The 26,314-nt window shown below is 51.4% G+C and overlaps 1 protein-coding gene across 8 annotated transcripts in view; it reads left to right on the top strand.

Annotated features, from left to right (window-relative positions):
- Positions 1-26,314, top strand: part of PPP2R5C (protein phosphatase 2 regulatory subunit B'gamma) — a 120,153-nt gene that overhangs the window by 88,444 nt on the left and 5,395 nt on the right. For 4 of the 8 annotated variants that reach the window (XM_045901533.3, XM_045901535.3, XM_064571588.1 and 1 more), the window contains 11 exons: positions 135-245; positions 1,283-1,375; positions 1,462-1,592; positions 6,934-6,993; positions 8,764-8,872; positions 9,690-9,743; positions 14,805-14,975; positions 15,984-16,111; positions 17,815-17,916; positions 19,353-19,425; positions 23,201-23,317. In XM_045901533.3, coding sequence (XP_045757489.1) covers positions 135-245; positions 1,283-1,375; positions 1,462-1,592; positions 6,934-6,993; positions 8,764-8,872; positions 9,690-9,743; positions 14,805-14,975; positions 15,984-16,111; positions 17,815-17,916; positions 19,353-19,425; positions 23,201-23,317 — 1,149 coding nt within the window. The remainder of the gene's footprint in view (positions 1-134; positions 246-1,282; positions 1,376-1,461; positions 1,593-6,933; positions 6,994-8,763; positions 8,873-9,689; positions 9,744-14,804; positions 14,976-15,983; positions 16,112-17,814; positions 17,917-19,352; positions 19,426-23,200; positions 23,318-26,314) is intronic. The other 4 variants (XM_064571589.1, XM_045901536.3, XM_045901539.3 and 1 more) reach the window with 2 other exon arrangements.

Below are 26,314 nucleotides of genomic sequence, written 5' to 3' on the forward strand. Positions count from 1 at the left end.
TGGAAGCAGCTATCATTAGAATTAAAATGTTTTCTGTAACTATCTTTTTAATGTTTTCTGTAAATGCTTTTTTAAATGTTTTCTGTAAATACCTTGAATGTCCTGGTTATAACTCGAGAATATGTGGATTTTAGTTTGCAGTTAACATGTTTCGAACATTACCACCTTCCTCCAATCCTACGGGAGCAGAATTTGACCCCGAGGAAGACGAGCCCACGTTAGAAGCAGCCTGGCCTCATCTACAGGTACTGAACTCTGGGAGTGCCCCAGAAACGGGCGCAAGTTAAGTGTGTGTGTTCACGGGGTTTGTCTCTAAAGCAAGTGTGTTGGCCCATAGGGCCTCACTCCGGCTGATTGCAAATGGACCTCTGACCTTGCAAACCTGTGAATACAAGGAAGGTGTTTTAGCAGAAGTGAGAACATTGAATGGGGTTTTTTTTGTCTGTTTGGACCCTTGACACAAACTACAAAAGATACAGAATTGCCAGTATGTTTGTAATGGAAGTAACCTCTTCGGTGATAGCCCTTAGATCGAGGCCCTTTGCAGATAGATGCTCCCCCTGTTTCCAGGACGTAGATTTAACACACCCCAAAGCTCACCTCCTGACTCACACATTTGTAAGGCAAAAAGTTGATCATAGATCAAGCTGGACGCCTGAGAAGACACTGAGCCCTGTGTGAGCAGAGTGTGAGCAAGCCACGCACCTCACCGGGGCCTGGGTTGTCTGCAGGAGGGGATATGGAGAGGTGGAAGCTGGGAACGAGCGATATGGGGAACAGATCACAAAAGGGGGCTGTCTCGGGGGCAGGACATCACCCCAAGGCATGTGGGATTGCTGTGTAACCATGACAGCCTGCAACCCACTCGTGAAAGGGAGGAGCGTCCCAGCCCCGGGTGACTGCATCCGTGACCCGCTCACCGAGCCGTCTCAGCTTCCTGTCCCCCGGCTCTGCCAGGACACGTGCTCATGGCAGGCTGCAGGTCCCGCCCTGCTGGGGTCTCCCAGCAGCGTCAGCTAAGCGTACTGACACCCACCATGGGTATCGTTTTGTTTAAATGCCATTTAAGGGTATTGTCTGTGGTTCTGAGCCAAATAAAACAATTGCCAGCATCAGTTATAATTAAATGAAGCCATGGTATTTGGCATTAATTCGTAGATACGTGGCTTTTTTTTTTTTTAAAGGCTTAATATTTTTGGACAGAGATTCAACTTGTGTATCTTTAATCGCCATCTAATAAAATACCATGTTATTTGACTCGTTGTTGTTTTTTTCCTCCTAGCTTGTTTATGAATTTTTCTTAAGATTTTTAGAGTCTCCAGATTTCCAACCTAATATAGCGAAGAAATATATTGATCAGAAGTTTGTATTGCAGGTAAGGTACAAATTAGCTGAAGCTACAAAAGCCGTAATCTACAGAGCGGGAATACTGGTTCACTAAGTGTCTTTTTCTTCCTGAAGCTTTTAGAGCTCTTTGACAGTGAAGATCCTCGAGAGAGAGATTTTCTTAAAACTACCCTTCACAGAATCTATGGAAAATTCTTAGGCTTAAGAGCTTACATCAGAAAACAGATAAATAATATATTTTATAGGTAAGTCAGTGTGTGGGTGATGTGTCTCTTTTTGCATGATGATGTTCGTGTTCACACTCAGTGCTCCCCCGCCCCCCCGCCATCGTTCCCTTTGGCAGGTGACTGGGGAGTGGGCCTGCTGGGCCGCAGTGGCCGCCTTCTTCCTTCCCCCGTCCCTCCCTCTCTTCCTGCTCCCCTCCCTCACCCACCCCCAGCATCTCACCACACGGCCTTCCTCGGTTTGCATTTTCACCCAACTGTCCGGTACCCTGGGTGTCGCTCCGCCCAGAACCTATCCAAAGCCAGCTGTCAGTCCTACCACCTGCGCGTTCCTTCATTCTCCCCGATGCATCTCAGAGAGCAGGCAGGAGTGAGGAGTAAAGCAGGGATCCTTAGCAGCTCTCACAAGCTAGAGAACTATACTGGAGCTCTGGAACCCCTGTCCACCCCGGGGCAGAGGACGGCCTGCCGGAAGCAGCAGGTGCAGGTGGGCATGGCCATCCCTAGGCCTGCGGGACCACGGAGACTGGTCGGTCTGAGGAGCTGGGTGCAGAAGTTGCTCTGTCTGGGTTTACATGGAGGAGGGCACAGCCCCATGGCTCATGAAAGAATGTTCTATGACATTCCAAGTGCAGTATTCACCTTAACCCCGCCCTCCTCCACTCCCTCCCGGTCCTGGCCACCGCCTCTCATTGACTCTTAGAGTCTGAACACCTCGCGACCCGCCCGCTGCCATCCCCACGGTTCTGCCGCCGCCTGAGTCACACAGGTGACTGGCCATGCTTGGGTGGATGAGCCTAAGTCCTGGGTGTGGCCGTGTGCCCGTCTAGGCCGGCCTTCGTCATTCGTGTCTCTGCTTACCTCCAGGCTCCTTCTGCACTAGCGCCTCCTGGAACATTCTTTCCACCTGCCCTTCTCCGCAACCTCGCAGGCTTCCAGACGCATCCCCCCGCCAGAAAGCCCCCCTGGCTTGGCAGACAGGTCTACCTGCGGGGCCGGCCTTGTGCTGGGGGCTTTATCACACACGTCCAGCATCAGCTTCGCGCCTGCCCTGCGGTGGCACCGAATGAACGTTGATGCATGAAAGAGTTAATGCGTCTTAGTCGTCCCTGGAAAGCTTCCTGTGAGCAGTTTATTCTAAGAATTTGGGCTTCCCAGTCAGCTTGCCTGGAAGGCCCCTGACTTCAGGCCGGCTCAAGGTGGTGACAGATCCTAGTGGTGACAGCCGCGTGCGCAGGTCCCCCTGTGAGATAAAGGCGGGTTTCACACCGTCCAGCTGTAGTCCCAGAGTGAGGGTGACATGCAGGCCGTCGCCAGGAGCACCACAGAGGCTAGGTGGGTCCCTTCTTAACAGACCCAGCAAGGGAGAGGGGGCAGAGACAGATGGAGATCCCACCATGGAGACCAGCAGCCTCTGGGGCTTCTGGAACCCGTCCTGCTGACTGTGATCAGAGAAGGATGTCAGGTTTCCTAGATGTCATGTTCCTAGTTCATGCTTCTTGGCCTCATGCTTCCTTCTGAACAGGATCATTATGTGGCTGAGGCACTTTTCTGTCAAAACATTTTATACGTTATTTAAACAGCAAAGAACAGGTACGATTTAAATTCTGATTTTTTAGGCCTAAAATTAAAGCTCTACCTAAAATGAGGTGGTGTTTTTTTTTTCTCGTTAAAATGTAGGTTTTGGTCAGATAGCAGAATCACAAATCATGCAGAACCTCAGTATAATAACTAAAATATTTAAATTTTTAGAAAGTTACTGCACATGATTTAGTTTGTTCTCAGTGAGTGCTCAGTGCTGGAGTGTGTCCCTGTTGCGTTTTAGCGATCTTTTCTGTAACTGTCATTTTTGATTGATGCGATCAAAAGCAAGCATGTTACGTGGAGTCCGTCGTTGGTTTGGTCTCCGCCTTCCACACCACTGATTTCATGCAGAAAGGAAGTAAGGAGAAAGACCTTGAGAGAAGTTCGCGGCACGACCCCATCTTGTAAGAAAAGATCTCTGCAACCTGTTTGGTTCGTCTCACTGAAAATGTTAACATCAAGTCCCTGTTCGTGTAGTTTCTCCTTCTAATGAGCGTGTTCGAGATGTGAGCGACACAGGGATCTGCGCTGTGGACGGCCCAGCCACAGCGACCTGGAACCTGGACGTGGGCGGGGCAGCCCAGGGCTCCGGTTCTGTCTGCGTAACAGACGGCCCCACAGCCTAGCGGCTGGACTCACCCCCAGTCGATTATTTCTCACACATCTGTAATCGGAACTGGACTCCGCGGGCAGTTCTGCCGCTGCCCGCGATCTGCAGGTGCCAGCCTGTGCAGGGGGCTCAGGGCAGGACCTCAGCCAATCTCCAGGAGGAAAGAAGTGGGAGCCGCCGGGCCTCGGCGAGCCTGGCCCGTAACTGGAGCAGACTCTCCTCTACCTTCTGTGCTGAGAAAAGTGACTCACAGGACGACAGATCCACGGGGAGGGAGACAGACTCCGCCTCATCTGTGAGGCTCAGGGCACAGCCTACAGGGAGGAGAGGTATTGATGGTTTCCGTTTTGGAGACTGCCTCCAATAAGCAGGTTCTGGCTCCGTTTTTAGAGAGTCCTGATTCCTTTTTTGCTGGAAGAGTGAGAAACACTAGCCTACTCCACATGCGTCTTTATGGTTTCCTTCCCTTTCTGCACCTTCCTCTCCTGCCTGTCTCGGGGAAAGTAAGAAGGAGAACTATACCTGCTTTCTCTTTTTTATATCTACTTCAGATCAGGTCAAAATAATTGGAAACAAAGCATTTATCATGCTGTTCCAAAGAGGCACGTGCACCCCAGTGTTTATTTTATTTTTTTTTTTTTTAAGATTTTATTTATTTATTCATGAGAGACAGAGAGAGAGAGGCAGAGGGAGAAGCAGGCTCCCAAGGAGCAGGAAGCCCGATGCGGGACTCGATCCCAGGACCCTGAGATCATGACCTGAGCCGAAGGCAGACGCTTAACCATCTGAGCCACCCAGGCGCCCCACCCCAGTGTTTATATAGCAACAATGTCCACAATAACCAAACTATGGAAAGAGCCCAGATGTCCATCAGCAGATGAATGGATAAAGAAGATGTGGGGTGTGTGTGTGTGTGTGTGTGTGTGTGTGTGTTTACAATGGAATACTACTCAGCCATCAAAAAATGAAATCTTGCTGTTTTCAATGACATAGATGGAACTGGAGGGTATTATGCTAAGCAAAATAAGTCCGAGAAAGACAAATACCATATGATTTCACTCATGGAATTGAGTGGAATTTAAGAAACAAAACGGATGAACAAAGGAAAAATAAAATAAGGTGAAAAGAGAGAGAGACAAACCATAAGAGACTCTTACCGAGGATTGCTGGAGGGGAGGTGGGATGGGGGATGGAGTAACTGGGGGATGGGCATTAAGGAGGGCACGTGATGTAATGAGCGCTGGGTGTTACATGCAGCTGATGAATCACTGGATTCTACCCCTGACACCGATGCGACACTGTATGTTAACTAACTTGAATTTAAATTAAAAAAAAAAAAAAAACTAGCCCTGACAAAAAGAAAAAAGGAAATGAAGAATTTTTCAAGAAGAATATAGTGATGCTGATTTAGGAAAACAAAATGGCTTACAGCTGAAGGCTGTCCTTGTTCAAATGCGACGGCTGGAGCGTCTGGGTCCCGAGCGAGGCGGAGGGCAGAGCCGAGCCCTGAGGTCTCCGGGCACCTCGTGCAGCCCTCCTGCCTCCCCAGCTCTCCAGGTAGTCAAGGGGAGCGGTGACTCAGGGGGTGTGGCTGCACTTTATACAAAGCTCTAACTTTGTACATTGAAACTGAGAAAACAAGGGATGCACGAGAGAGCCCTCAGGTTGAGTTCCGTAAATTCAAGCGCTTCTGAGTGCAGACGCGCCACGGAGGACAGGACTCCTGGGGGCCGGCTCCCAGTCTCCGGGCGGGTGCAGTGCAGAGGGCGGCAGGGAGTCGAGGGCTACGTCCCCTGCAGGGTGACCATACCGCCCACTTCTCACCACCCAGGTGCCCCATGCCGTCTGGGTACCTCCCCACCTCCCCTTCGTGCTGTGGCCACACTCATTTCCGTGGCACTGTGGTTCTCTGCTCAGTGGCTGCAGCCGACCCGTGTGGGGCGCTCGGGGTTCCCCTGCGTGTCTGCCTTGCCCACCTCCTGCCCGCGGCCCACTCCCCGCTCCATTTCACAGACCTTCGCTCTAGCCCTGCCTTCTCGCTCCATGCCCCAAACGTCTGTCAGACCCTCCTTCACGGCCTGGTTCAAGCACCAGACCATCCGAGAATTCTGCCCATTCGACAGTGTAGCAACCTTAAGGCCCACCCTTCAGGAGTATTTCACGTCCTGTGGGTATTTGACCTGTTCTTTACCTTGAGGTCCCATGTCCGTTTGTTGCAAACAAGGACAACGGAATTTCAGAGTCAGATTTTTTTTAATCATCACAAACTCTTGTTTTTGGCTTAGAGCTGTCTCTGAACTGTTCCTTGTTGATGGAGAGGCAGAAACCTTTTTCAGACCCCACTCACGTCAGGCAGGCGCCCGTGCCTTGGCTGAGGCAGACTCCAGGCAAGCGAGGTGTGGGCAGGAGTGGGCTCCTGGCTTCTGAGGAAGTCCTCGGGGGGTGGGGAGACGTTACCCTGCTTGGTGTCCCTGTTCTCTCTCAGCGTCCCCAGCCTGTCAACACGTGTTCCAAGCATGGGACAGATGCCAGGCCCAGTCCTAGCACTGGGGACACAGTGACAGAAAGTCCTTGCCCTGACCTCAGGCCGACCTCAGGTGTGGCCGGATGCTGCAGGGGCCCCCCCAAGAGCCCACCAGGCGGGCACAGCGCAAAGGCTTCTCAGAGGACACAAATCAGCTGCTCACGTTGGGGTTCCGGGAGGTGGTGCTTGAATTCCGCGTGGGGGCCGTGGAGGGTGTCTGTGAGGAAGCAGGCAAGACGGCCCGAGTGGGCAGGAAAGGACTTCTGCCCTGGCACAGACCCAGCCAACGTCGGAGGCTTTAAAACTGAGTAGGGCATCGAGTTAGGTTGACGTGGAGCAAAAAATGAGGCCTGAGGGATGGGTCGCGGGATGTATGTGTGGTAAGACAGACGGCAGATTACTCATCGTTGCATCTGGGCGGTTGAAGTAGGGGGGCTCACAGTGCAGACCCTACAGCCTTTCTCTGTGTTTGAAAACATCCAAGATAAAATGTTGGGATATTTGAGCAGGCCCGTGCGCTCTGCCCTCCGGGTCTTTGCACGCCACCCCCACCCCCCCCAAAGCGCATCTGTTTCCTTATTCAGAGGATTTTAGTCCTTTCAGCTGTTAACTTCAGTGTCTAAATGGTACGTTGCTTCTTCTAGGTTTATTTATGAAACAGAGCATCACAACGGCATAGCAGAATTATTGGAAATCCTGGGGAGGTGAGTCGTCTCTGTTCCTGGCAGCCAGTGGAATTGATTCCAGAATGATCCAGCTCACTGAGTCCAGCAGCCCTCCCCAGAGCGAGGCGATGAAACCATTCCCAAAGGAACTGAGCTCTCCCTTGATGGAAGGGGTGGGTGAGGTCTGGGGCTAGAAGCCACTGATGAGAAACCCGCCTGCGTGCCTGGCTCGGCGCACAGATGCCGTTTCCCCCAGCTAATCGAAGACCGTTACCTTAAGAAGGTTTATGTGTGACACCTGGAAGAATGAATCATTTATGGTACACTGGGGGTATTGAGTAAATGCTAGTATTTCAGATTGCTTTGATTTTATAAATTTTTCATATGTGTCCTTGAAAGTAATTAACATTTCAAAAAGTTTACCATCTTAAGCCAAGTGGAGTTCTTGCCTGCTATCATTTTTTTTTTTTTAAATCAGTGACCTGTAGATTTTATATCAGACCTCCAACCCACCGTTTCCCAAACGGAGTTCCTCGGGGTTCCCCAGCTGAATAAGCTTGGAAGTGCTCTCCCCCAGCACCTTCCTTGGGGATTCAGCTGCATTGGCAGCTAAAGGTTCCAAGGGGCCCTGCAGGGAGGGAAGCTCTGTCCACCCCCAAAGCTTTGGGAACACAGGAAGCCGCTCTCCGGGAACACTGGTGTCATCGGGTCGATGAGAAAATCGTCCTTGCTGTTTTAGATACAATCTGAAAAAACCACTAGTCCTTGTGGAAAAGTCTACTTTGACCTGTTTCGGCGCAGTCAGCCGATTTCTCTCGCTCAGTAGAGTGTGGTGAGCAGTCGAGGGGCCCTTACTAGTTGTATGACCTTCCTTAACTAGTCCTGACCACTGTTTTCTTAGTAAGGTGTGGGAACTCCACTCGCCTCCTACGTGTTGTGAGGACCGCGTGAAGTGTCCACACAGCCCGGCATGTCACAGAGAGGACTCTGTGCTCCCCACTGCTGGGATCGATAATGTTACCCTTCCAGAAGAGGTGTTTGACCTTGAAGGTCTGCCCCGATGCGAATGAGCAGGCCGTCCCTAATGCCCACTTCAGACGGGCCCTGCCTGCGGCACACACGTGCCCAGGACCCCTGGATGGTGCAGAACAGTCTGGAAATCACTATCACTGCCCCGTACTTCCAACACGTGTCTGTGCTTCCAAAAATAAAACCAAACAAATAGTGAATAAGGAAGCCCCCTCACCCAACTGAAAACCAGTGGATGAACTACTTGATGTTAGACACAGAGCTTCAGTTTGGAGGCAGGAGTAGAAGGGAGCTGCCTCCTGGCTGATTGTCAGCCAGCTCCCGTTCTGCACACCTGGACTCCCTCCCACCAGCATTAGAATAACGAACCCAGCTTGCTCCAGAGAAGTGCGAATTCCTAAAAATGGGTGAAGGGCAATGGAAGGTGCCAGGGGTGGGCAGACCCGGGGTGGGCAAACCTAGACTGGGGGCCCCACCGGAGCTGCCCGACCTCTGCGGCCTGTCTAAAGAAGGAGGCTTTGCCCCAGGGACTTGTGTTGTTCTGGGTATTGCCCTGCAAACCCAGCATTTTAGAACTCTCTCATATGTAACAAAGATAAAAATGACTATGCTTCTTGGAAGGTATTTAGTTTTTTAATTTCTGCTAATACCCTCTTTTGTGCAACATACATTTTGCTTACCAGTTTTTTTTATGCTGAAAATGAGAAAAAACCGGCAAGGTATTTTTTTTAATCTGGAAGTTGTAAATACTCGAACTTTGAATAAATTCTGTTTTCACAGTATAATTAATGGATTTGCCTTACCACTGAAAGAAGAGCACAAGATTTTCTTATTGAAGGTGTTGCTACCTTTGCACAAAGTGAAATCTCTGAGCGTCTACCATCCACAGGTAAGGGGTGCCCAGCAGTGACGCGTGGGTGGGAATGCACACTGACATGGGGTCTCCGCGTGAACGTCGCTGAGCCCAAGACACACAAGCCCAGCCCGTTACCTGGGAGTGCGCTCTTGTTACGCCGCATTGCCATTGTTGGTTCTGGTGATAACTGAGAGGACACACGGGTCAAGAGATTCCCTTTTAAGAAAATCAGGAACATCTCAGGAATGGAGAATTTCAGAATTCATTCTAAGCACAGAGAAGGGGGTGGATGGCAGGCGTCAAGGGCAACTCTCAGGGGAAGGCACCGTCCTGCAGGTCCTCCTATCAGGAGTGGTGGTGCGGGATCAATTCCAGGAAGTGTATTTACGTGATTCTAAGCACTTTGGCTTCCTGGGAAGTATTTTACTTCGAGGTGGTTTTTTTCTTTTTTCTTCCTCCTGCTGTTGCTTTACCTCCAGCCAGATTGTTATCCTGTGAATCGTTCTACAGGAGAGATTAATAGTTCAGTGTTTTAAGATGGAACCAGATTTTAATTTGGTTTTTTCGAGCTGTTAGATTCCTTGTGGATTACAGTCTCCGAAAACAGCGTGAGAAAAACCCCGTCAAACCCGGGCTGACTTGTCGATGTTAGTCCAAAAGACTGTTTCGTAATTTTTTTTTGGCTTTCTGCCGCACCCTGTCCCTGAGAGTCCCCGCCCCACCCCACCCCCAGAGCTGGCGGGCCCCTGCAGGGGAGCCCCTGCCCGCCCCGGGGGTCCACACCGAGGGGGTGGGGGCAGCGTTGCTGCGTTGAAGCGAGACACTAATACCCCCCTCCTGTACTTTGCAGCTGGCGTACTGTGTGGTCCAGTTTTTAGAAAAGGACAGCACCCTCACCGAGCCAGTAAGTATGCTCTCTGGCCGGGGCCTTGGTCCGGGTGCCGGCACGCCCATGATGTGGTGTGGGGGCGTCCCCAAATGTCAGTGTCGCCATGGCTCTGCTGGCCAGGTAGCTGCTCGGTCCACTGCTGAACACGCTGATTTCCCTGCCGTGTTGTGTGTTTTCAGAGCGTGGTGACTTTATTATGAGTTCCTTTACTGCGGTGAGGATGATTCCATGCGCTCAGATTGCCGTCTCTAGTCTGAGCTGGACCTCAGTCCTCTGAACATGAGGCGCTGGCGTGGGCGAGGCCGCTGGATTGCGCGCCGTTGGGCACTTCCCCATCTTGGTTTAAGGACGCGCAGCTGCCTTCCATCCTACCGGTTGTAGTGAGCTCTCGAAATGCTTGCGCCGGAGAGGTTCTGTGAGCTGCGACGTTCCTTCCAGGTTCGAGGGTAGCTGCTCCGTGATCAGCGCATCCCCAGCGCCACGTGGCTGCCCTTGAGCGTGTAGATTTCCAGATTTCTTGGCCAGTTATCTTGACTAAAAATGAAGGGCTGTCATAGCCTGGATTACCCAAGTTGAGCCTGTCAGGGGCGGTTTAAGCATTTGAATGCACTTTTTTTAATAGCTTTATTGAGATATAATTCACGTACCATACACTTCACCCATTTAAAATGTACAATTCAGTGGCTTTTTGGTGTATTACGTCAGTGATTTTTTTTAATTGTGCTAAAGTACATGCAGCATAGAATTTGCCGTTTTCACTGTACAAGCGAGTGGCGTTAATTACATCCCAGTGCAGCTGGTTGCCACTGTTCCCAGAACTTTGTTACCGCCCCAGGCAGAAGCTCTGCCCCCCGAAACACCGGCTCCCGCTTCCCCTCCCGCCCCCCCACCGGTTCCCAGTGACCCATCACCTGCTTTCTGTCTCCACGAGTTGGCCTCATCCGAGCACCTCACGTGGGTGGAATCATGCCGGTTGTCGTCAGGGTTCCGACATGCCGTGGCCGTGTCAGAACTCCATCCCTGGGTGTGGCTGGATAGACCCCCTTGTGTTTTGTTCGTCCGCTCCTCTGTCAGTGGATGCTGGGGTCGCTGTGAACGTGGGTGTGCAGGGCTCTGCGCAAGTCCCCGCTCTCGGTCCCATTGGTTGTTCAGCTTGGGGTGAAAATGCTGGGTCAACTGGTGATCCTGTGTTTAGCTTTGTGAGGAACTTCCCCACTCTCCTCCGCTCTCTCTGCATCCTCGCCGACACTTGGTGTTGTCCCTTTTTTTATCCTGGCCATCTAGTGAGTGTGCGGTGGCGTCTCTCGGTGGCTTTTTGGTTTGCATTTCCCTCACGGCTGAAGATGTTGGGCATCTCTTCATATACCTGTTGGGCACCTGTCTGTGGACAAACATCTTCAGATCCACTGCCCATTTTTCATCAAGTGGGTTGTTTTTTACTGTTCGGTAACAAAGTAAGAAGTACTGAGTGCCAGTTGCAGTGTTTGAGTATACTTTTCGCAGTTACTGTTGGAATAGAAAAGGCAAGTGTCGTCGTTCCAGCATCTTCTCTGTCCCCGTGGCCTCCTCCACAGCGGTCCCGTGAGGTCATGAGTGTTACAGTGGAAATACGTGGGAAATCCTTAGTGTTCTGTTTCTTGGCTACACCGGCTCCTGATCTCTGTCTTCTTCAGAGCTTCTGGCCCATGCGTGGACACCCAGAGTCACCCACCAACTCAGGAAAAGCCCTTGACCGCGTCCCCACGGCCCCTGCATGCCTCTGCCTCAGCTCCGTCTGAGATTCTGGAAGCCCCCAAGGAAAGGCACCAAACTTACCAGACTTCAGTATCAAACCCTGAGTGTTGACTCCGATCAGGGTAGGGTTCTTTTTATCCCCCTGACTAAACCGAAGACGTGTCTCTGGGAGGAAGGACACGTGAGGCGGCCCCAGTGGTCAAGCCTTTTCTCCAGTGATGCCACGTCCTCAGTCCCTCCATCTCTGTTGAGGGGCGGCTCCCCACTAACGGGTGGCGACCGTTACTAAAGACATAGTATGGGAACAAGTTCTGACACCCACCTTGCTTTTTCTACCTCAAAAATAAGAAGGGAAAGAGAAACATGGAAGGAGAGAAAAAGCATGCACTTTTCTTTTATGACTTTTCTCTGTATTTCTCACACTCTCCAGGGGCTAAAGAATCCACGAATCATTGCCCTGCGTTCACCGTGGGCCAGGCCCCCGCCGTAGTGCCCCGGTCCCCGGCCAGGTCTGTCACAGCCCGAGTCCTAATCCTGCCCCAGCGCACCTCTGTTCTCTCCTTCCCCTGAGACTGGCGTGAAAGCTGACAGTGGTTTGCGGGAGCCCTTGGCTGCGGTCGTATGACGGAAGGGGAGGGGCGGCCACTGGCTTCCGCTGGGTCCCTCCATCGTAGATCAGAAGCTCAGAGTTGGCACAGAGAAGCTTCAGGCCCCCACACACCCAGGCCCCAGGATTGCCACCCAGATCCGCTTCGTTCCCTAATCTCCCGCAGCACAGACAACATACTAGTGCTCTCTGGACCACAGAGAGCAGATTTTGTTTTCTGCACTTCAAAAACGTGCAGACCCTCACCTCGGTGAACTCCTTTCTTTGAAATTCCCATACTAGGGCGCCTGGGTGGCTCAGTTGGTTAAGCGACCGCCTTCGGCTCAGGTCATGATCCTGGAGTCCCGGGATCGAGTCCCACATCGGGCTCCCTGCTCGGCTGGGGGTCTGCTTCCCTCTCTGCCCTCTTCCCTCTCGTGCTCTCTGTCTCTCATTCTCTCTCTCTCTCAAATAAATAAATAAAATCTTTAAAAAAAAAAAAGAAATTCCCATACTATTTCAGCATTGAAAGCTGTCGACAACAAGGTGAATGGGGTAAAGGCTTGGGAAGGTGTGCGTCCACTCGGCAGTACTAAGGAGGACACGGCAGCCGCAAGGGTCTCAGGGTCCTGGGCCCAAGGCTCTCCTGAAGTCAGCGTGGCCAAGGTCGGGAGTGTTTACAGTACGATCCGTTTAAAAGACCGGCGTCACTCCTGTTCAAGGTCTGCAATTAATATTTTTACTTGTAAACCGTGTACAGTGCTCAGAAACTTTCTTGAACACGTACACTATTGTACGAAGAATAGGAGCTCACCAGATTGCGGATGGGAAGTAAAATGGTGTTGTCGCCCACCTGTTTCTTTAGGATAATCGACTTTTACTACTGGGCCCGGAGGGAACCCTCTTTTTCCCTGGTGTGTGGGGAGGGGCTTGCCTGTGCCCCCCAGCCCTGTCCAGAGAGCGACAGCCCATCGAGTCTCCGAAGGGGAGCTCAGCATGTGACCCATGCCAGCAGCACAGACACTTCTGCCTAGATCAGCTTTACCGGGCAGCCCCCTCATTTGCAAAAAGCTGCCGCACTCTGAACCCACGGTATTGACCATAGCTCGCTCCAGATAGTGTGATAACTTGGTCCAGCCTGGGGCTCCGATTCCAGAAAAAAAACCTCTTGCAGAGACATTGAATAGCTAAACCAGGTGTGTTTTGTATCTCACATGCTGATGTATTTTTCCTAATAAAGTACCGCTGACAAAATGGCAAGGAAGAGTGGGTTTGTGAAGTGATTGGCATCTGCTGTATTCTTAACAGTGGTCCCCACCCTGGGGAGTAGTAGGTGCTCACTAAATGTCTGTTCAGTGGTTTTGATCGAAAAGTAGGACAAAAATCATTAAATGCTAGATTTTTTTAAGGAAATCCTTTTAGAGACAATCGTGTTGTAAAGTTTTACGTCAGACTCCAAAGCTAGGAGCACGGTCTTTTTTATAAATGTTGGAGTTTTATAAAGCATAATATCATGAAAGATCATCCCGGAGCCTGAAGGCTGAAAGCATTGAGCAGAGTTGTTTGTTCGGAATGGATGTTGTTCAAAGGCCCACGGTGTTTTTAACCACGGTCAGGGTGTCACCTGGGCTGCCGGGCAGTCGGGCGCCGTCTGCAGGGCTGTGGAGGGCTGGCCGGTGGAGGCCCCCCGCCAGCCCAGAAGAGCTGGCATTTGCCGTGATGGCTAGGGGCTGGGACAGTGGTTCCCGAAATGGCCGTGATGGGCCTCGGCCCTGCGTGTGCAAGCGTGCACGTGGGCTTGCGTGCAGATGTTGTGGGCCCTGGTACTCTTTTAGAATGAAGACAGCTAAACTCTAGAAATGTTACTAACCCTCACCGAGCTGAATCTGATACTCTGCGGGGACTATCTTTACTGGTGTGGTTGTGGTAGGAAATTTGGAAACTATAGGGGTGAGATAAAGAAAGGTTGTCCCACAGAAACTCTTTCCACCTGTCTGACTTGGGCAAGGAAGGTAACGTCCAGTCCCCAGGAATGAGGAAGGCGCTGCCGACTGGCCGAACATGCCTTGCGGGGGCGGGCAGCCCAGATGCTCTCTGGCAGGGTCCCACGGGCCAGCACCCCTCAGAGGCAAGGTCCTCACAGCCTCCGAGGCAGTTACCAGCCCAGGGTCACAGGTCATGTGCACAGAGGGCAGCAGGGCCCGACCCCAGGTCCCTCTGCAGCCCCGCTCGGCGTGAGCTAACAACCATATCAGCTTATTTCACGTCTCCCTCTTCTGATTTATTTTAGCACAATCGAAAACACCATGTGTACGCACACAGTATGCACGTTTGTGTAGAAATATATATGAACGGTTAGTTTGAGATAGAAACGGATTGTGCACATGTGTGACTGGCAGCCTCAGAGCGGACCACTCCTGCACGGAAACGAACATGCGAATTCATACGCCCCATGTTTCTCCATTGTTCTTTTTCTCTCTCAACCCTCCTAACTGCTTATTTTTTATATTCTTTTTTTTCTAAAGGGACTGACTGCAGTGGTGGTTAATCAGAGGGAGTGGGTCACGTTAAAGTGGTGATTCTTAAGTATATAAAATTAGATCAGTTTCTGTGATTCTAAAAAGCCCCAGTGCTGATATACGGTGTGGCTCTTCCTTCTACAAGGAAGGAAGCACCCCCTGATTCCGTTGCTTTGCTTGGGGGACACGTCAACGAACCACAGACGGGCATCACGCTTTGTGTTTTTTCTCTGGCAGGTGGTGATGGCGCTTCTCAAATACTGGCCAAAGACTCACAGTCCAAAAGAAGTCATGTTCTTAAATGAATTAGAAGAGATCTTAGATGTGATTGAACCATCGGAATTTGTGAAGATCATGGAGCCGCTCTTCCGGCAGCTGGCCAAATGTGTGTCCAGCCCACACTTCCAGGTACGAGGGCGGAGAGAGAATGGCCCCGTTTGGCATCCACGTCGGAGGTGACCGGCTTCAGTGTGTCACTGTCACGCTCTGCTTGTCGTGTGGTTTGAAGGGAGATGGGCAGTTTAGTCGTACTTCAGAATAAGATGCTAAGACGCTAATTCTATAAAACAGTTGAGTATCTCGAGCGCATCACTGAACACCTGTTTCTCACTAAGAGTGATTAAAACGGCTCCCCTGTAAAGCCTTCTTTGTCTTTTTGTTCGGTGTGCCCCAGATGCATAAAACCTCGCTTTCCGCAACTGAGGGACGGACACTTGTAGACAAACTGTTCAGCCCTGAAACTCCCCGTCCACAAGCACTTGTTTCTGATACATACACATTCCGACTTTTGTCCCCCCCACCCAAATCCTGTGTGAGGGGGGCCTCAGTCACATGCCGCTCTCCTCTCCTGGGCTTCTCATTCAGCCTCGTTTGGGGGTCGTCCCCAGGACCCTGGTTCAGCCCATCTGCCTCCCTTGGACGTGCTGGCGTGTACCGTGAGCTCACCCCGAGCAAGGTGACCCCTCTCCTGGCCCCCTTCTGTGCTGCTGTCTGCCACGTGGCCTTTCACTTCTGGGGAATTAATTCTCCTATCATTGGTCTCCCCCGCTAGAACGTAAGCTCCACGAGGGCAGGAGTTCTGCCTCGCCTCGTCCACTCTGACACCTCGGCACCTCCTGGACCCACGACAGAGGGGGTGGGCGGAAGGAGCACGTTTGGCCTGTGTCCTCTGCATGGAGCCCAGGGCGCAGCCTAAATATTTCTTGAATGAGTGGAGAAATGAGTGTATTCTTGATGGGCAAGAAACCATCTGCCCTTTTGTCGAGGGTTCTTCAGGATGACGGTTTCGAGTGTGCTGGATCTGTGGAGATGATTGGCTGACCCAGTATAATTCACCTCCACAGGCAGTCGTGGGGAGGGTCCTGCTGCGTGAGTATTTGTTGTCTCGGTCACAACACTGTGCCCTCTCTCTTCCAGGTGGCGGAGCGAGCGCTGTATTACTGGAACAATGAGTACATCATGAGCCTGATCAGTGACAATGCAGCAAAGATCCTACCCATCATGTTTCCTTCCTTGTACCGCAACTCCAAGACCCACTGGAACAAGTAAGAAAGGGGGTGCCCGGGGGGCTCAGTAGGTTAAGTGTCTGCCTTCGGCTCAGGTCATGGTCCCGGGGTCCTGGGATCGAGCCCCGCATGGGGCTCCCTGCTCAGCAGAAAGCCCGCTTCTCCCTCTCCCTCTGCTGCTCCCCCTGCTTGTGCTCTCTCTGTCAAATAAATAAAATTTTTTAAAAATTTAAAAAAAAAAGGAAAGAAAGATCTGGCTGTCCACTGGGGCATTTGAAATTTCCTGTATCTCAGTGAAACTTCAGTTAGGATTGAAATCCAAGTCCAAAATATCAGTTTAAAAAGGAACGTTGATTTCTTTGTGGGCTTACAATTAGGATGAAGTGTGGGTTGTGTCTGTGGCCTTTCATCTGCCCCTCACCCCCGTTTCAGGCCAGTGTGGAGGCGCCTTGGTTGGCGCCCACTGTGCCTGGCCGCATCAGCAGCAGCGTCTTCCAGGCCTCATCTCAGATCCCCTCCAGACGGGCTGAAGGTCGCTGCAAAGCTCGCGGAGCTCAGTCCCTGCAGGAGCATGGTGCCCACCCCGTTCTCGGGGGCCCTGCACCCTCGACCAAGACAGTTAACATTAACATACACAAGCACTTTGCAGCGACCTTCACCTTGTTGAGAAGGTGAATGCAGGTGCAGTCAAGGTACAGGAAGTCCCTGGCCCCTGACAGGCATCTGGCGAGCGTTCGCCATCGGCGCGCGGCTGGGGGGGGGTCACTGGGGCGCTCCTGGCACCGCCCAGTGGACCTCATCAGTGTATCGGCTGTCAACAGCCTTTTCTTGGCCACATTCATTTTTTATTATGCGTAGCAGGTGGTAACAAAGGCCTCGGAGCTCAGCCACCGTCCCGTGTGTCATTTAGTACGAGGCAAGAACAGCCGTGACCGATCCCCGTTGCAGAGAGAGGTGTTACTCCAGTGTTTCCCAATACGAGTTGGGTTCTGTCATGAAGTGAGTTAAGAAGTCGCTGTGAATCTACATCAGCAAAAACAGCAGTAGTCCTGGCAGCCATGAGAGCAGTTTTGGGGCGAGAGCGGAGTTTTTCTGCGGCTGCCCGGGCTCCGCGGCGCGATCCTGCCACCCGTCTCGCCGGGGGTCCCGTGTGGGCTGTCGCCTGAAGGCAGGTGGGACTGACGTCCTCTTCAGGCTCCACTGGGCCATGGAGCAGCTGTGCCTCCCCCCTCTCGTGGATGTCAGAGCCGGGAAGCGGAGTTTCATTAAGCCATTCCGTGGTGATTTTATTTTCTGCCTTCCAAGGCTCCGTTTTGGCATTATTAAAAACTTTCCTGCCCTTAAATAAGAAGATGAAAAGGAAACTGACGTTTATAGGAAGTAAAATTGTTTCCATTATTGTCCCCTACACATTGCTGTTTGTCTGAATTCTATTTCTTCAAGGGTCGATGCTTTTTATTCCATTTCCACGGAAGGTGGCTTTTGGCTGCTGTCAGCCGGGACAGAAAGCAAGGGGCCTCAGGGCCGGGGTGCTCAGCGAGGGCCAGTCGGGTGCACTCCGCAGGCTGTGTGGACGCAGATGCATCCAGAGTACCGGGCTTTGGTTGGAAAGCCCAGGGGCGTGAGACGTAGGGCCGCCAAGTAACTGGAGGGCTAGGGGGCAGGGGCTGTGGCTGAGGAGGGCAGGGGGGTGGACAGAAAGATGGAGGGTTCAGAACTTGAACACCAAGGTCTACTTACAGGACAATACACGGCTTGATCTACAACGCGCTGAAGCTCTTCATGGAGATGAACCAGAAACTGTTTGATGACTGCACCCAGCAGTTTAAAGCAGAGAAACTGAAGTAAGTTGCCCTTCTCAAAAGCTACTCTTCCAAGGATTTTGTCATCCTCAGTCCTGAATAAACCTCTTGCGTGGGTGTGTCCTAAAACATTCTTCACTTTAAAGCAAAATCAGTTCTGTCGTACTCGGAAAACAAATGACAATGTTTGTGACATTAACTTGTTTTCAGAGAACATCGCTGTTCTTTCCATTATGCTGCTAGTTTAATCACTTCTGCAAAACGGCGTGCAGTCAAGAATTTAACTTCCCAAGGAACAGCGAGAGGTTGAAGGTATAGGAACTTCTCAGGTTTATAAGGCAGGAATTTGAATTCTGTCCCATGAGGTTTGCTTGAAGGGGCAAGCATCTTCATCTCAACATAGCTTTAGCCCATTTAATGCGGGCCTTCCCAGGAGCTTAGCCAGTGTCCTTCACAAAATCAGGGCCCTGCTCTCAGGCTCGGAGGAGGATGTCGGCGTCAAGTCCGGGCTCTGGGCAGATTTTCTTGTTTGCTTGTCACTTGAAGCTGGCTGAGAGAGAGAAACTTTGAGTGTAACTTGAATCGTGGGATATACGTAACCAGCCGTCCTGCGCATACTTTAAACAGCATGTACGCATTGACCCATACGTCAGGCCTTGTTGCAGGTTCTGACAGCACAGCAGTGAATATAACAAAAATCCCTGCCCTCACGGGTGGTGTGGAAAGGAAAGACAGGGACATCCATGTGAGGGAGACACACTGTGTACGAGGTGTGGTCCGCAGGGCGGGGAAGGGGCCCAGGGTCACGTGCGCGTGGAGCCTCCCGGGCTCCCAGTCTCTGGCCCGGGCTCCCTCAGAGCTGAGCACAGGGTTCACCCGTGCCTTCCGCTTTTCACATGGCGAATATCTTAGCTTTCTGAAAAGGATCTTAAGGATCATGCAACACATTCTCCGGATTTAAAAAAAAAGTTGGGTCCCGGTGAAGGGATTTACAGAAGGTCGCCTGACTCACTGGCAGTGGGATCTGATGAGAACCAGGTCTGAAGACTTCCTTTTTAAAGCCATCCTTGTTGGGATGTCGGCCCTTAACTTCAGTTCCCGCATGCCATGGGATGGTCTCACTTTTCACGGCTCCATAAGCTTGTCTTCAGAGCTATCCAGGTTCTGCGAAGAAGCAGCTAAAGCAGGAAGGATGCAGACCTGAGATATTCGTATAAGTGCTCCTAGGAACCTACAGTCTTCAGCATGTTCTTATTGTAGCATATTTGTTAAATCTTTTCCTTTAAGTCTGGCTTGTTTTTCTTATTTCGTTTTCCGTGTCACATCCCGTTGTGCTCACCACTCTGAAGCTTGCAGAGTAAGACCAGAAGTGACAGAGGAGAGTAGGTGACTGTTGCTGGTCATGTCAGTTTTACCTCTCGCCTTCCCTTGCGTGTGATCCATGTCTCTAATACCAATGACATTTTACTATTTTTCAGAGAGAAGCTAAAAATGAAAGAACGAGAAGAAGCGTGGGTTAAAATAGAAAATCTAGCCAAAGCAAACCCCCAGGTACTAAAAAGAGTAACATGAAAACGTCTAGGGTGTTACTTGAATGTTTTTATGAGCTAGAAATGTGGCTTCCTCACGGGATGGGCGGGGGGCACTCTCACTAACCTTGTATATGGAAATGTCTGCAATAAAAGTACATCTCGACTTTTGTACAACTGATTTTTGCCCCACAAAGTTTTTACCACAGAATTGACCTTTTTTTTTTCCCTCCACTTTTTCAATAAGATCTAAATCTTACCAATAGACTGTGGTAAAAAGAAAACCAGGGCACAGCCTCTATTTGGGGGCCAAGATTGCAGTTTGCTTTCTCCCCGCAAATGTCACAGATGCTGTCGCTCAAACGATACGTCCCTTTCTTTTTAATTATCAAAATCATTCGAAAAGAAAAACAGTGAGATTTGAAATAGATCAAGTACGAAGTTGGGTATCCTTTTTCCTAAAGCCAGGGTCCTGTAGGCTGAGCCTTTAATTGTTAAAAATTGCCTGACTTCTGTCATGTGGGCCACTGACCCTTCCTCCCGTCCTAGCTAGAAGGCTCCAGTGCGCTCTGGCACGCGGGCGCACGTGCCGTGTCTCCCGGAGCCACCTGCAGGTGAAGCGGCGTCCTGCACAGCGCCCACCGTGGGGCCGGCTCCCGGGGCGACCGGCATCCGGGGGTTCTGAGCTGGGTGGTCTTTGGTGTTCTGTCCGCTGGTCCCGACGGACTGGAGTGCTGTCCTGGCAGGTGCTCCTCCTGGTTCGGGGCCTGAGAATCCGTGGGGCGCATCTTCACCACAGGCACCGTCCCAGCTGTCCTCAGCCTCCCAGGAAAGACAACACGGTACTTTATGAGAACCACACAGCTACCCTTAAAATCCTAAAGGGGGTTCGTTCAGGTGAACTGGATTACAAGCAGTCTGTTTTCTTGGGTGAGAGGTGTGCATAAATCGTTCACTAAGTTCATTGTGCCGGTTTTTCAGTCTGACATTTCCTAAAAAGTGACGCTAAACACAAGGTTTAGACGTATATGTTTGATCTGTGTAACATATTGATTGTATTCCCCTGGATAAAACCACATTCAGGAAACGTAAACCTTCAGTAAATGGAATGACTCTCTTAAGTGAGGTCTCGGTCCCTGCGTGGAACGACCCGGCAGCGTCCTCCTTACAGCGTCTGTTCTGTGCTCTTCACAGAAACGCCGTTATAAGGTGACCGTGACCCCGTGAGGTAGACAGCTCCCGGGACCTGCTGTAAGGAACAGAATGTGAGGTGGAAATACTGCCATTTGTTTTTAAGACACAGGAACAGCAGAAATCTGGGGCAGGTGGGGGCAGAGGGGCCCCGCCTGACGGCCGAGGGCAAAGGGCCGGCAAAGACCCTGCCCCACGCGCACGCAAAGTCACGGGAAATACACACAACTCAGAGAGCCTGCTTGTATCCGTTTTGCCAAGAATATAGAAACAGTCTCGTGAAAACCCGCACAAAGCTTTCCTGTCACAAACGGGAAGGAGCTGGTTGGTTGTGTAACAAGCGTGGCCTGGTTTCCCTGCTTTGCAGTAACAGGTGTCCCTTCCGAAATAGACACTGTTCTCATTTCCCTTTTTCTGAGCTGCTCCTGAGTTTTCCTACACGACGTTTTTACTCCTCTGGGCTGCTCTCTGCGGTGCCCCAGGCGGGCGACAGCAAACGCACCCGGGCTCTGCCTGCGCTCACTGGGCGCTGGGCTGACCGTCTCCCTGCAAACCGTGTGTGAGTCAACCCCCCTGAGTCCCGTCTGCATGCGCAGTCCCCGGCGCAGTGTCTCCCAAAGGAAAATACTTCATGGGCTAATAATGTCTCAGGGCTGAAAAGCAAGGCCTCGGGACTTGGTTTTCACCTGAGAGAGAGGGCATCTTTTCTAAGTTCCAGTCACTGCTTGCCATTTATAACGACGACGCCAGAAAGTAAATAACTGTGTGGACAGTACAGCCTGTTTCTGTCTCTGTCATGAAAACAGTGGGGTCTTTGGAGCGTGGCTCTCCGTCTCAGACCTGCCCCCTGGCCTGTATCTGGAAGTCTCCCCGAGGCCCCTGCTCAGCCCAGACGTGCGCCGTCCATTGCGCTGGGCTTGGGGAGTCGGCGGCGCCTCCAGAATTTTCAGTCGTGTTTGTCCTAACAGTTGTGGTGGCTCCGTTGGAGTTTTGAAGGTCACGCAGGGTTTAATTTGTTTAAGTCGTGGAATAGTGAGGATTTCTAACATAAATGTGTTTTCCTAGTCCACCAAAGAGGCCAGGGGACATTTTGCTGCTTACTTCTCCCTGACCTTGGTCGGAATTGTGTGAAATGGAGACAGGCCCCTCTCTGAACCCTGGGCTCAGGGGAGGCACGGGGCCCAGCTGGCCGCTTTCCTTTGGAGGTGGGCTTCTCTGGGCGACATGTGTGCTCCTTTACCCTGCTGTGGACTCCAGCCTCGACAGAGGCTTTTATTCCTAGTGAGAAGCTGCTCCTGCCGGCGCCTGCTGTGTGGTACGCACTTCGCTGGACCGTTGTGTAGCATCCTTGTCCATTCTTCCCTTTGCCCTGAGCCCCAGTGAGCACTGTGAGCCCCACGCTACGCTCGGCACAGGCCTGATGAGTCGTGTGGTTACTTGTGCTTCTGAGAGCCCTGGGGGCGCGGGGCGGAGCAGGCAGCCACTTCACTTGGCAGATGGGCACCAGTGTCCCGAATCGTGGAACTTTCCCGAGATACAAAGATGAGAACAGGATACAGCTCCGAGGAGCTTAGGGATCCATGAGCGGAGCCAGACGGAGGCAAAGAGAATTCGTTTCAGATGGTGAGATTGTAGCACACCCGGGATTCAGAAAGCCACACTGCGGGATGGCCGCAGTCGAGGTGTCCCCCGCAAGAGGGCTGAGCCCCTTGGAGGGGAAGTCTCAGCTACCCGGTCTGAACCCGGGGAAGGTCCTCGAGGCAGAGAGAGCAGAGGAAGGAAACCGAGTTGTTGAGCACAGGTGGACTGTTAGCCATGGAGGAGGGGCTGGGTGTGGTCCGCACTTGGGACGCAGCTGGAGAGCAACGAGTGTGGATTTTCATCCCCCAGAATGGGTGCAGGTGTTAGTGTCCTAAAGGGCAAAGTGGCCCAGTCAGACTTGCATTCCGGAAAGTTCTTTCCGGCAGCGATTCGTCTGGTGTCCTGGAAGGGGCTCTCAGAGTGTGTGGCGGGCAGAGGGCCCTGGGGCACCTGGGCGCCCAGCGGCGTGAAGGAGGGAGCGGGCCGGGCCGAGGCTCCACGGCCACGGGCTTGCAGCTTGCAGCCGAGCTGTTGGACTGAACCAGGTCGCAGAGTTTGCTAGAGGGCCGAGACGCCGAGGGTGTGGACAAAGGGGTGGGATTGATAACGGTGTTTCAGCGAATTAGAGCGAGGGGCGAAGGAGTGAGGTCGGCAGGTGTGCGCAGCCTGGGAGGCGAGGGGAGGCTGTGAGCGTGAAGCAGTCCAGGTGAGCACGTGGACTCAGGTGCCAAGGCTGCCAGGCGGGGTGCCGCCCACCGTCCCTCGGGCCCCAGGGACCAGGGAGGCCTTGGAGGGGATGCTGGAGCCTACGTCACACTCCCACCTGGTGCCACTGGGCCTAGAAGGGCCTAGAAGAGTGGAAGTATTCTGGTTTCTGAGGCGCTGCAGGTATAGGCTGGTTTAATTGCCACCCAACGGGCTTCATTCAGGAGAGGGCCCTGGGGAGGGCGCCGGTGGGAAGATGTGCCCCTGGCAGCCCAGAACCTGAGCGCCAGCAGAGAGTGATTCCGCACTTTGCATTGCAGTATGCAGTGTATAGGCAAGCGAGCACCATGACCATTCCAGTTGCAATGGACACAGATGGGCCTTTACTCGAAGATGTGCAGATGCTGAGAAAGGCTGTGAACGAAGAGGCTCGCCAGGTAAAAGTGCACAGAGCTAAGCCGGGCCGCGCCCCTGGTAGATTTGCCTAAGAAATGCATAGAATTTTAGATGTGATCTCCATCAGTGCCTTCTGTGCAAGCTCAAGCTAAAAACTAAGTTTGGCTAAGCTCGTGGGAGGTACTTTGTCCATGCATCTCAGTGAGCAAACTACTAGAAATCATTTTAAATCTGAGATTTAAGTGTTTTCTTCATTTATATTAACAGTAACAATCTTAGCTCCTGACTGTCCCCTGAATGTTATTAACCTGAACAAAAAACCCAAATGCTTCACAGAGTGGAAAGTGGCGTCTCCCACTCGTGCTCTGGCGCGGAGAGTCCCCTGTCCGCCGCCCATGGCAGTCCCTGGGGCCCAGTCTTCCTCCCCGAGAGCAGAACCACACTGGCTTGCAGGAAGGGTCCGGAGCTGGGGACCCCCGAAGGCTGGGGCCTTTGTCAGGTTAACACCTGTGCTCAGGTGTTTGTGCCCACGGTGGTGGAGATACATATTCAGATCCCCGCTGATTCAGAGACAGACTGTCATTACTAAATTGGGAATATATACAATTAGGCTTTAAAGAGGGAGATGTCCTGCCTGTGCGTTGAGGAGCCTTTCGCGGGCCGTGTTTCTCCGAGCGTGCCTGCCTCTCTCCGGTCCACGGAAACTGGCGCAGTCTTGACCGGATTGGGGGGGGGGGGGGGGCGGGCAGGGGCCTTTCTGACTTGACACCTTAAGCCCCTGCGGCCTGCTTGAGAACTCCTAACGACACCCAGCGCTGAGATGCTGAAGTGCGAAAGGTCAGGGGCTAGACCCTGCTGTGCGCTGGGTGCAGGCGGTTTACCGATGCTCATGTCATTTGGAACTCGCTTAAGCAGAGGTTTTAATTCAAGTGAATTTCATTCCCCACCTGATCAGACAGGCTCGGGGCCTCCACCACCCAGACTGCACTGGCCCGACTTGCGGCCACAAGCCCCACGGGGCTGCTGAGCACTCAGTGCGGCCACCTTCGCTGAGCTCTGCTGTGCTGACCTTGTCTAAAGCACGGGAATCCCCAGGCTCGGCAGGAAGAAGCGAATGCAAAACCATCTCATTCGTAACTTTTTACTATTGATTGTATGCTGAAATGATAGCATTTTGGATATATTGGGTTAAATTTAAAAATGCTGTTAAAATTAATTTCACTTAGTGCTTTCTACTCCTTTTTTTTTTTTTTTAAGATTTTATTTATTTATTTGAGACAGACAGAATGAGAGAGAGAGCACGCACATGAGAGGGGGGAGGGTCAGAGGGAGAAGCAGACTCCCCGCCGAGCAGGGAGCCCGATGCGGGACTCGATCCCGGGACTCCAGGATCATGACCTGAGCCGAAGGCAGTCGCTCAACCAACTGAGCCACCCAGGCGCCCAGTGCTTTCTACTCTTAATGTGGCTACTAGGGCATTTGGAGTCCCATGCTTGGAACACGTTATTTTTCAATTGGACGGCACTGGTCCAGACTCCTTTTTCACAGAGCTGCCCGAAGAGGGCGGCTGCATTGGCCACGTTCGTGCCCCTTCTTGCCCGGCCAGCTCCCAGCCTTAGCGTCAGATCAAAATTTGAAAATACCAAAAATACAGTGAAGAGACTCCATACGCTCCTAGTGAATGTCAGTAACTTATTTTTACTTAGTTCACTTGGATTCCATAATTGTTAGCAGTGGACAGATTTAATAAAACACCCAAAAATCCTTCTATTTTTCCCTGTCCTGGTTGGGGGGGGGGTGTTAATTTCCCTACTTCATTTTTTTTAACTGAGACAGGAATTTGAGGGTTTTTTTTAAACTGCCATTTTGACTTTACGGCCTCAAGCGCACTAAAGACATGAGAGCTCGCCCAGGCCTTGCAGACACAGGATATCAAATCAGCTCCCCTCATACCAGAAAGCCTGCCCAGGAACCTGTGACCACATCAGTTTTTAAGTCACGTAGACCCTTCAGCGATGGATAGGAAACTGATGGTTTACAAGCCAGTTCGTACGGGTTAAATATTTGGGGTTTGGAGGTTTTGGGGGGGTTTGGGTCCATCCTTGGGTCCAGTGCAGGTCATAATGAATGCTAGGAAAAGAATAACCTATGTCCAAAATGTAATGAACACATAAATTATGGTCCTATTTATGACTTAGGGTGACTCTACGAGGACTCAAGTATCTGATCAAGAAGGCAAACCAAAATAGCATTCTCATCTTGAGTGGAAAATTGCCTCTGAAAGTCGGCCCGAGTATTTATGTGATAGCCGGTCCCTAGAAAACGCCCCCTTGGTTTATCTATCCCCTGCCTTAGCGCGGGGCATATGTCCTTCACTATAACGTGAAGCAGTCAGTCTCTACTCATCCACTCACTTGGTTCTGAGTAACAGGAGGCAGACGGGGCATTTCCTGCAGAACTCCTGTAGCCTGTTTGTTTGCATGACTCTTGCAAAAAGAGTAGCTTAAGTTTTCTGCATAATTATTCCCCCGCTCTTACCTCTTAGATCTCTATGATCACGCTCCTGGGTTGAAGACTTGGCGTTAAAATACCAATTCTCCCCAAGTTAATGCAATCTCAGAATCCCAGCATACTTTTTTTTTTAATGACATATGGATTCTAAAATTCACATGGCAGTACAAAGGACCCAGAATAGCCAAACAACTTCGAAAAAGAATAAAACTAGAAGACTAATACTACCCAATTTTAGGACTTGTTACAGATTTCTGTGGATCACTTGTACACCACCCCCCCCCATTTCAACCCAACTAGGTGAAGATATTTATAGTGCAGTCGTTTTGGTATAATATTTGATATAATAGACTCTCCTGAATTTGAAAAATGTTGGAGTCCTATATTCCTGAAATTCTCAAAAACACTGTTGTTAAAGCAAAGAGAAAAATACCTAGATGCAGGAGAACTTCATGTGCACAATTTGGAGACCAAATTACATAAGAAGTTACAGCTAAAAATTAAAGTCTGAATGTTTTCGGTGCCCT

This window comes from Mirounga angustirostris, unplaced genomic scaffold (assembly GCF_029215605.1).
Source record: "Mirounga angustirostris isolate CCGP_5_RB_7025 unplaced genomic scaffold, mMirAng1.0.hap1 SCAF_9, whole genome shotgun sequence".
NCBI lineage: Eukaryota > Metazoa > Chordata > Mammalia > Carnivora > Phocidae > Mirounga > Mirounga angustirostris.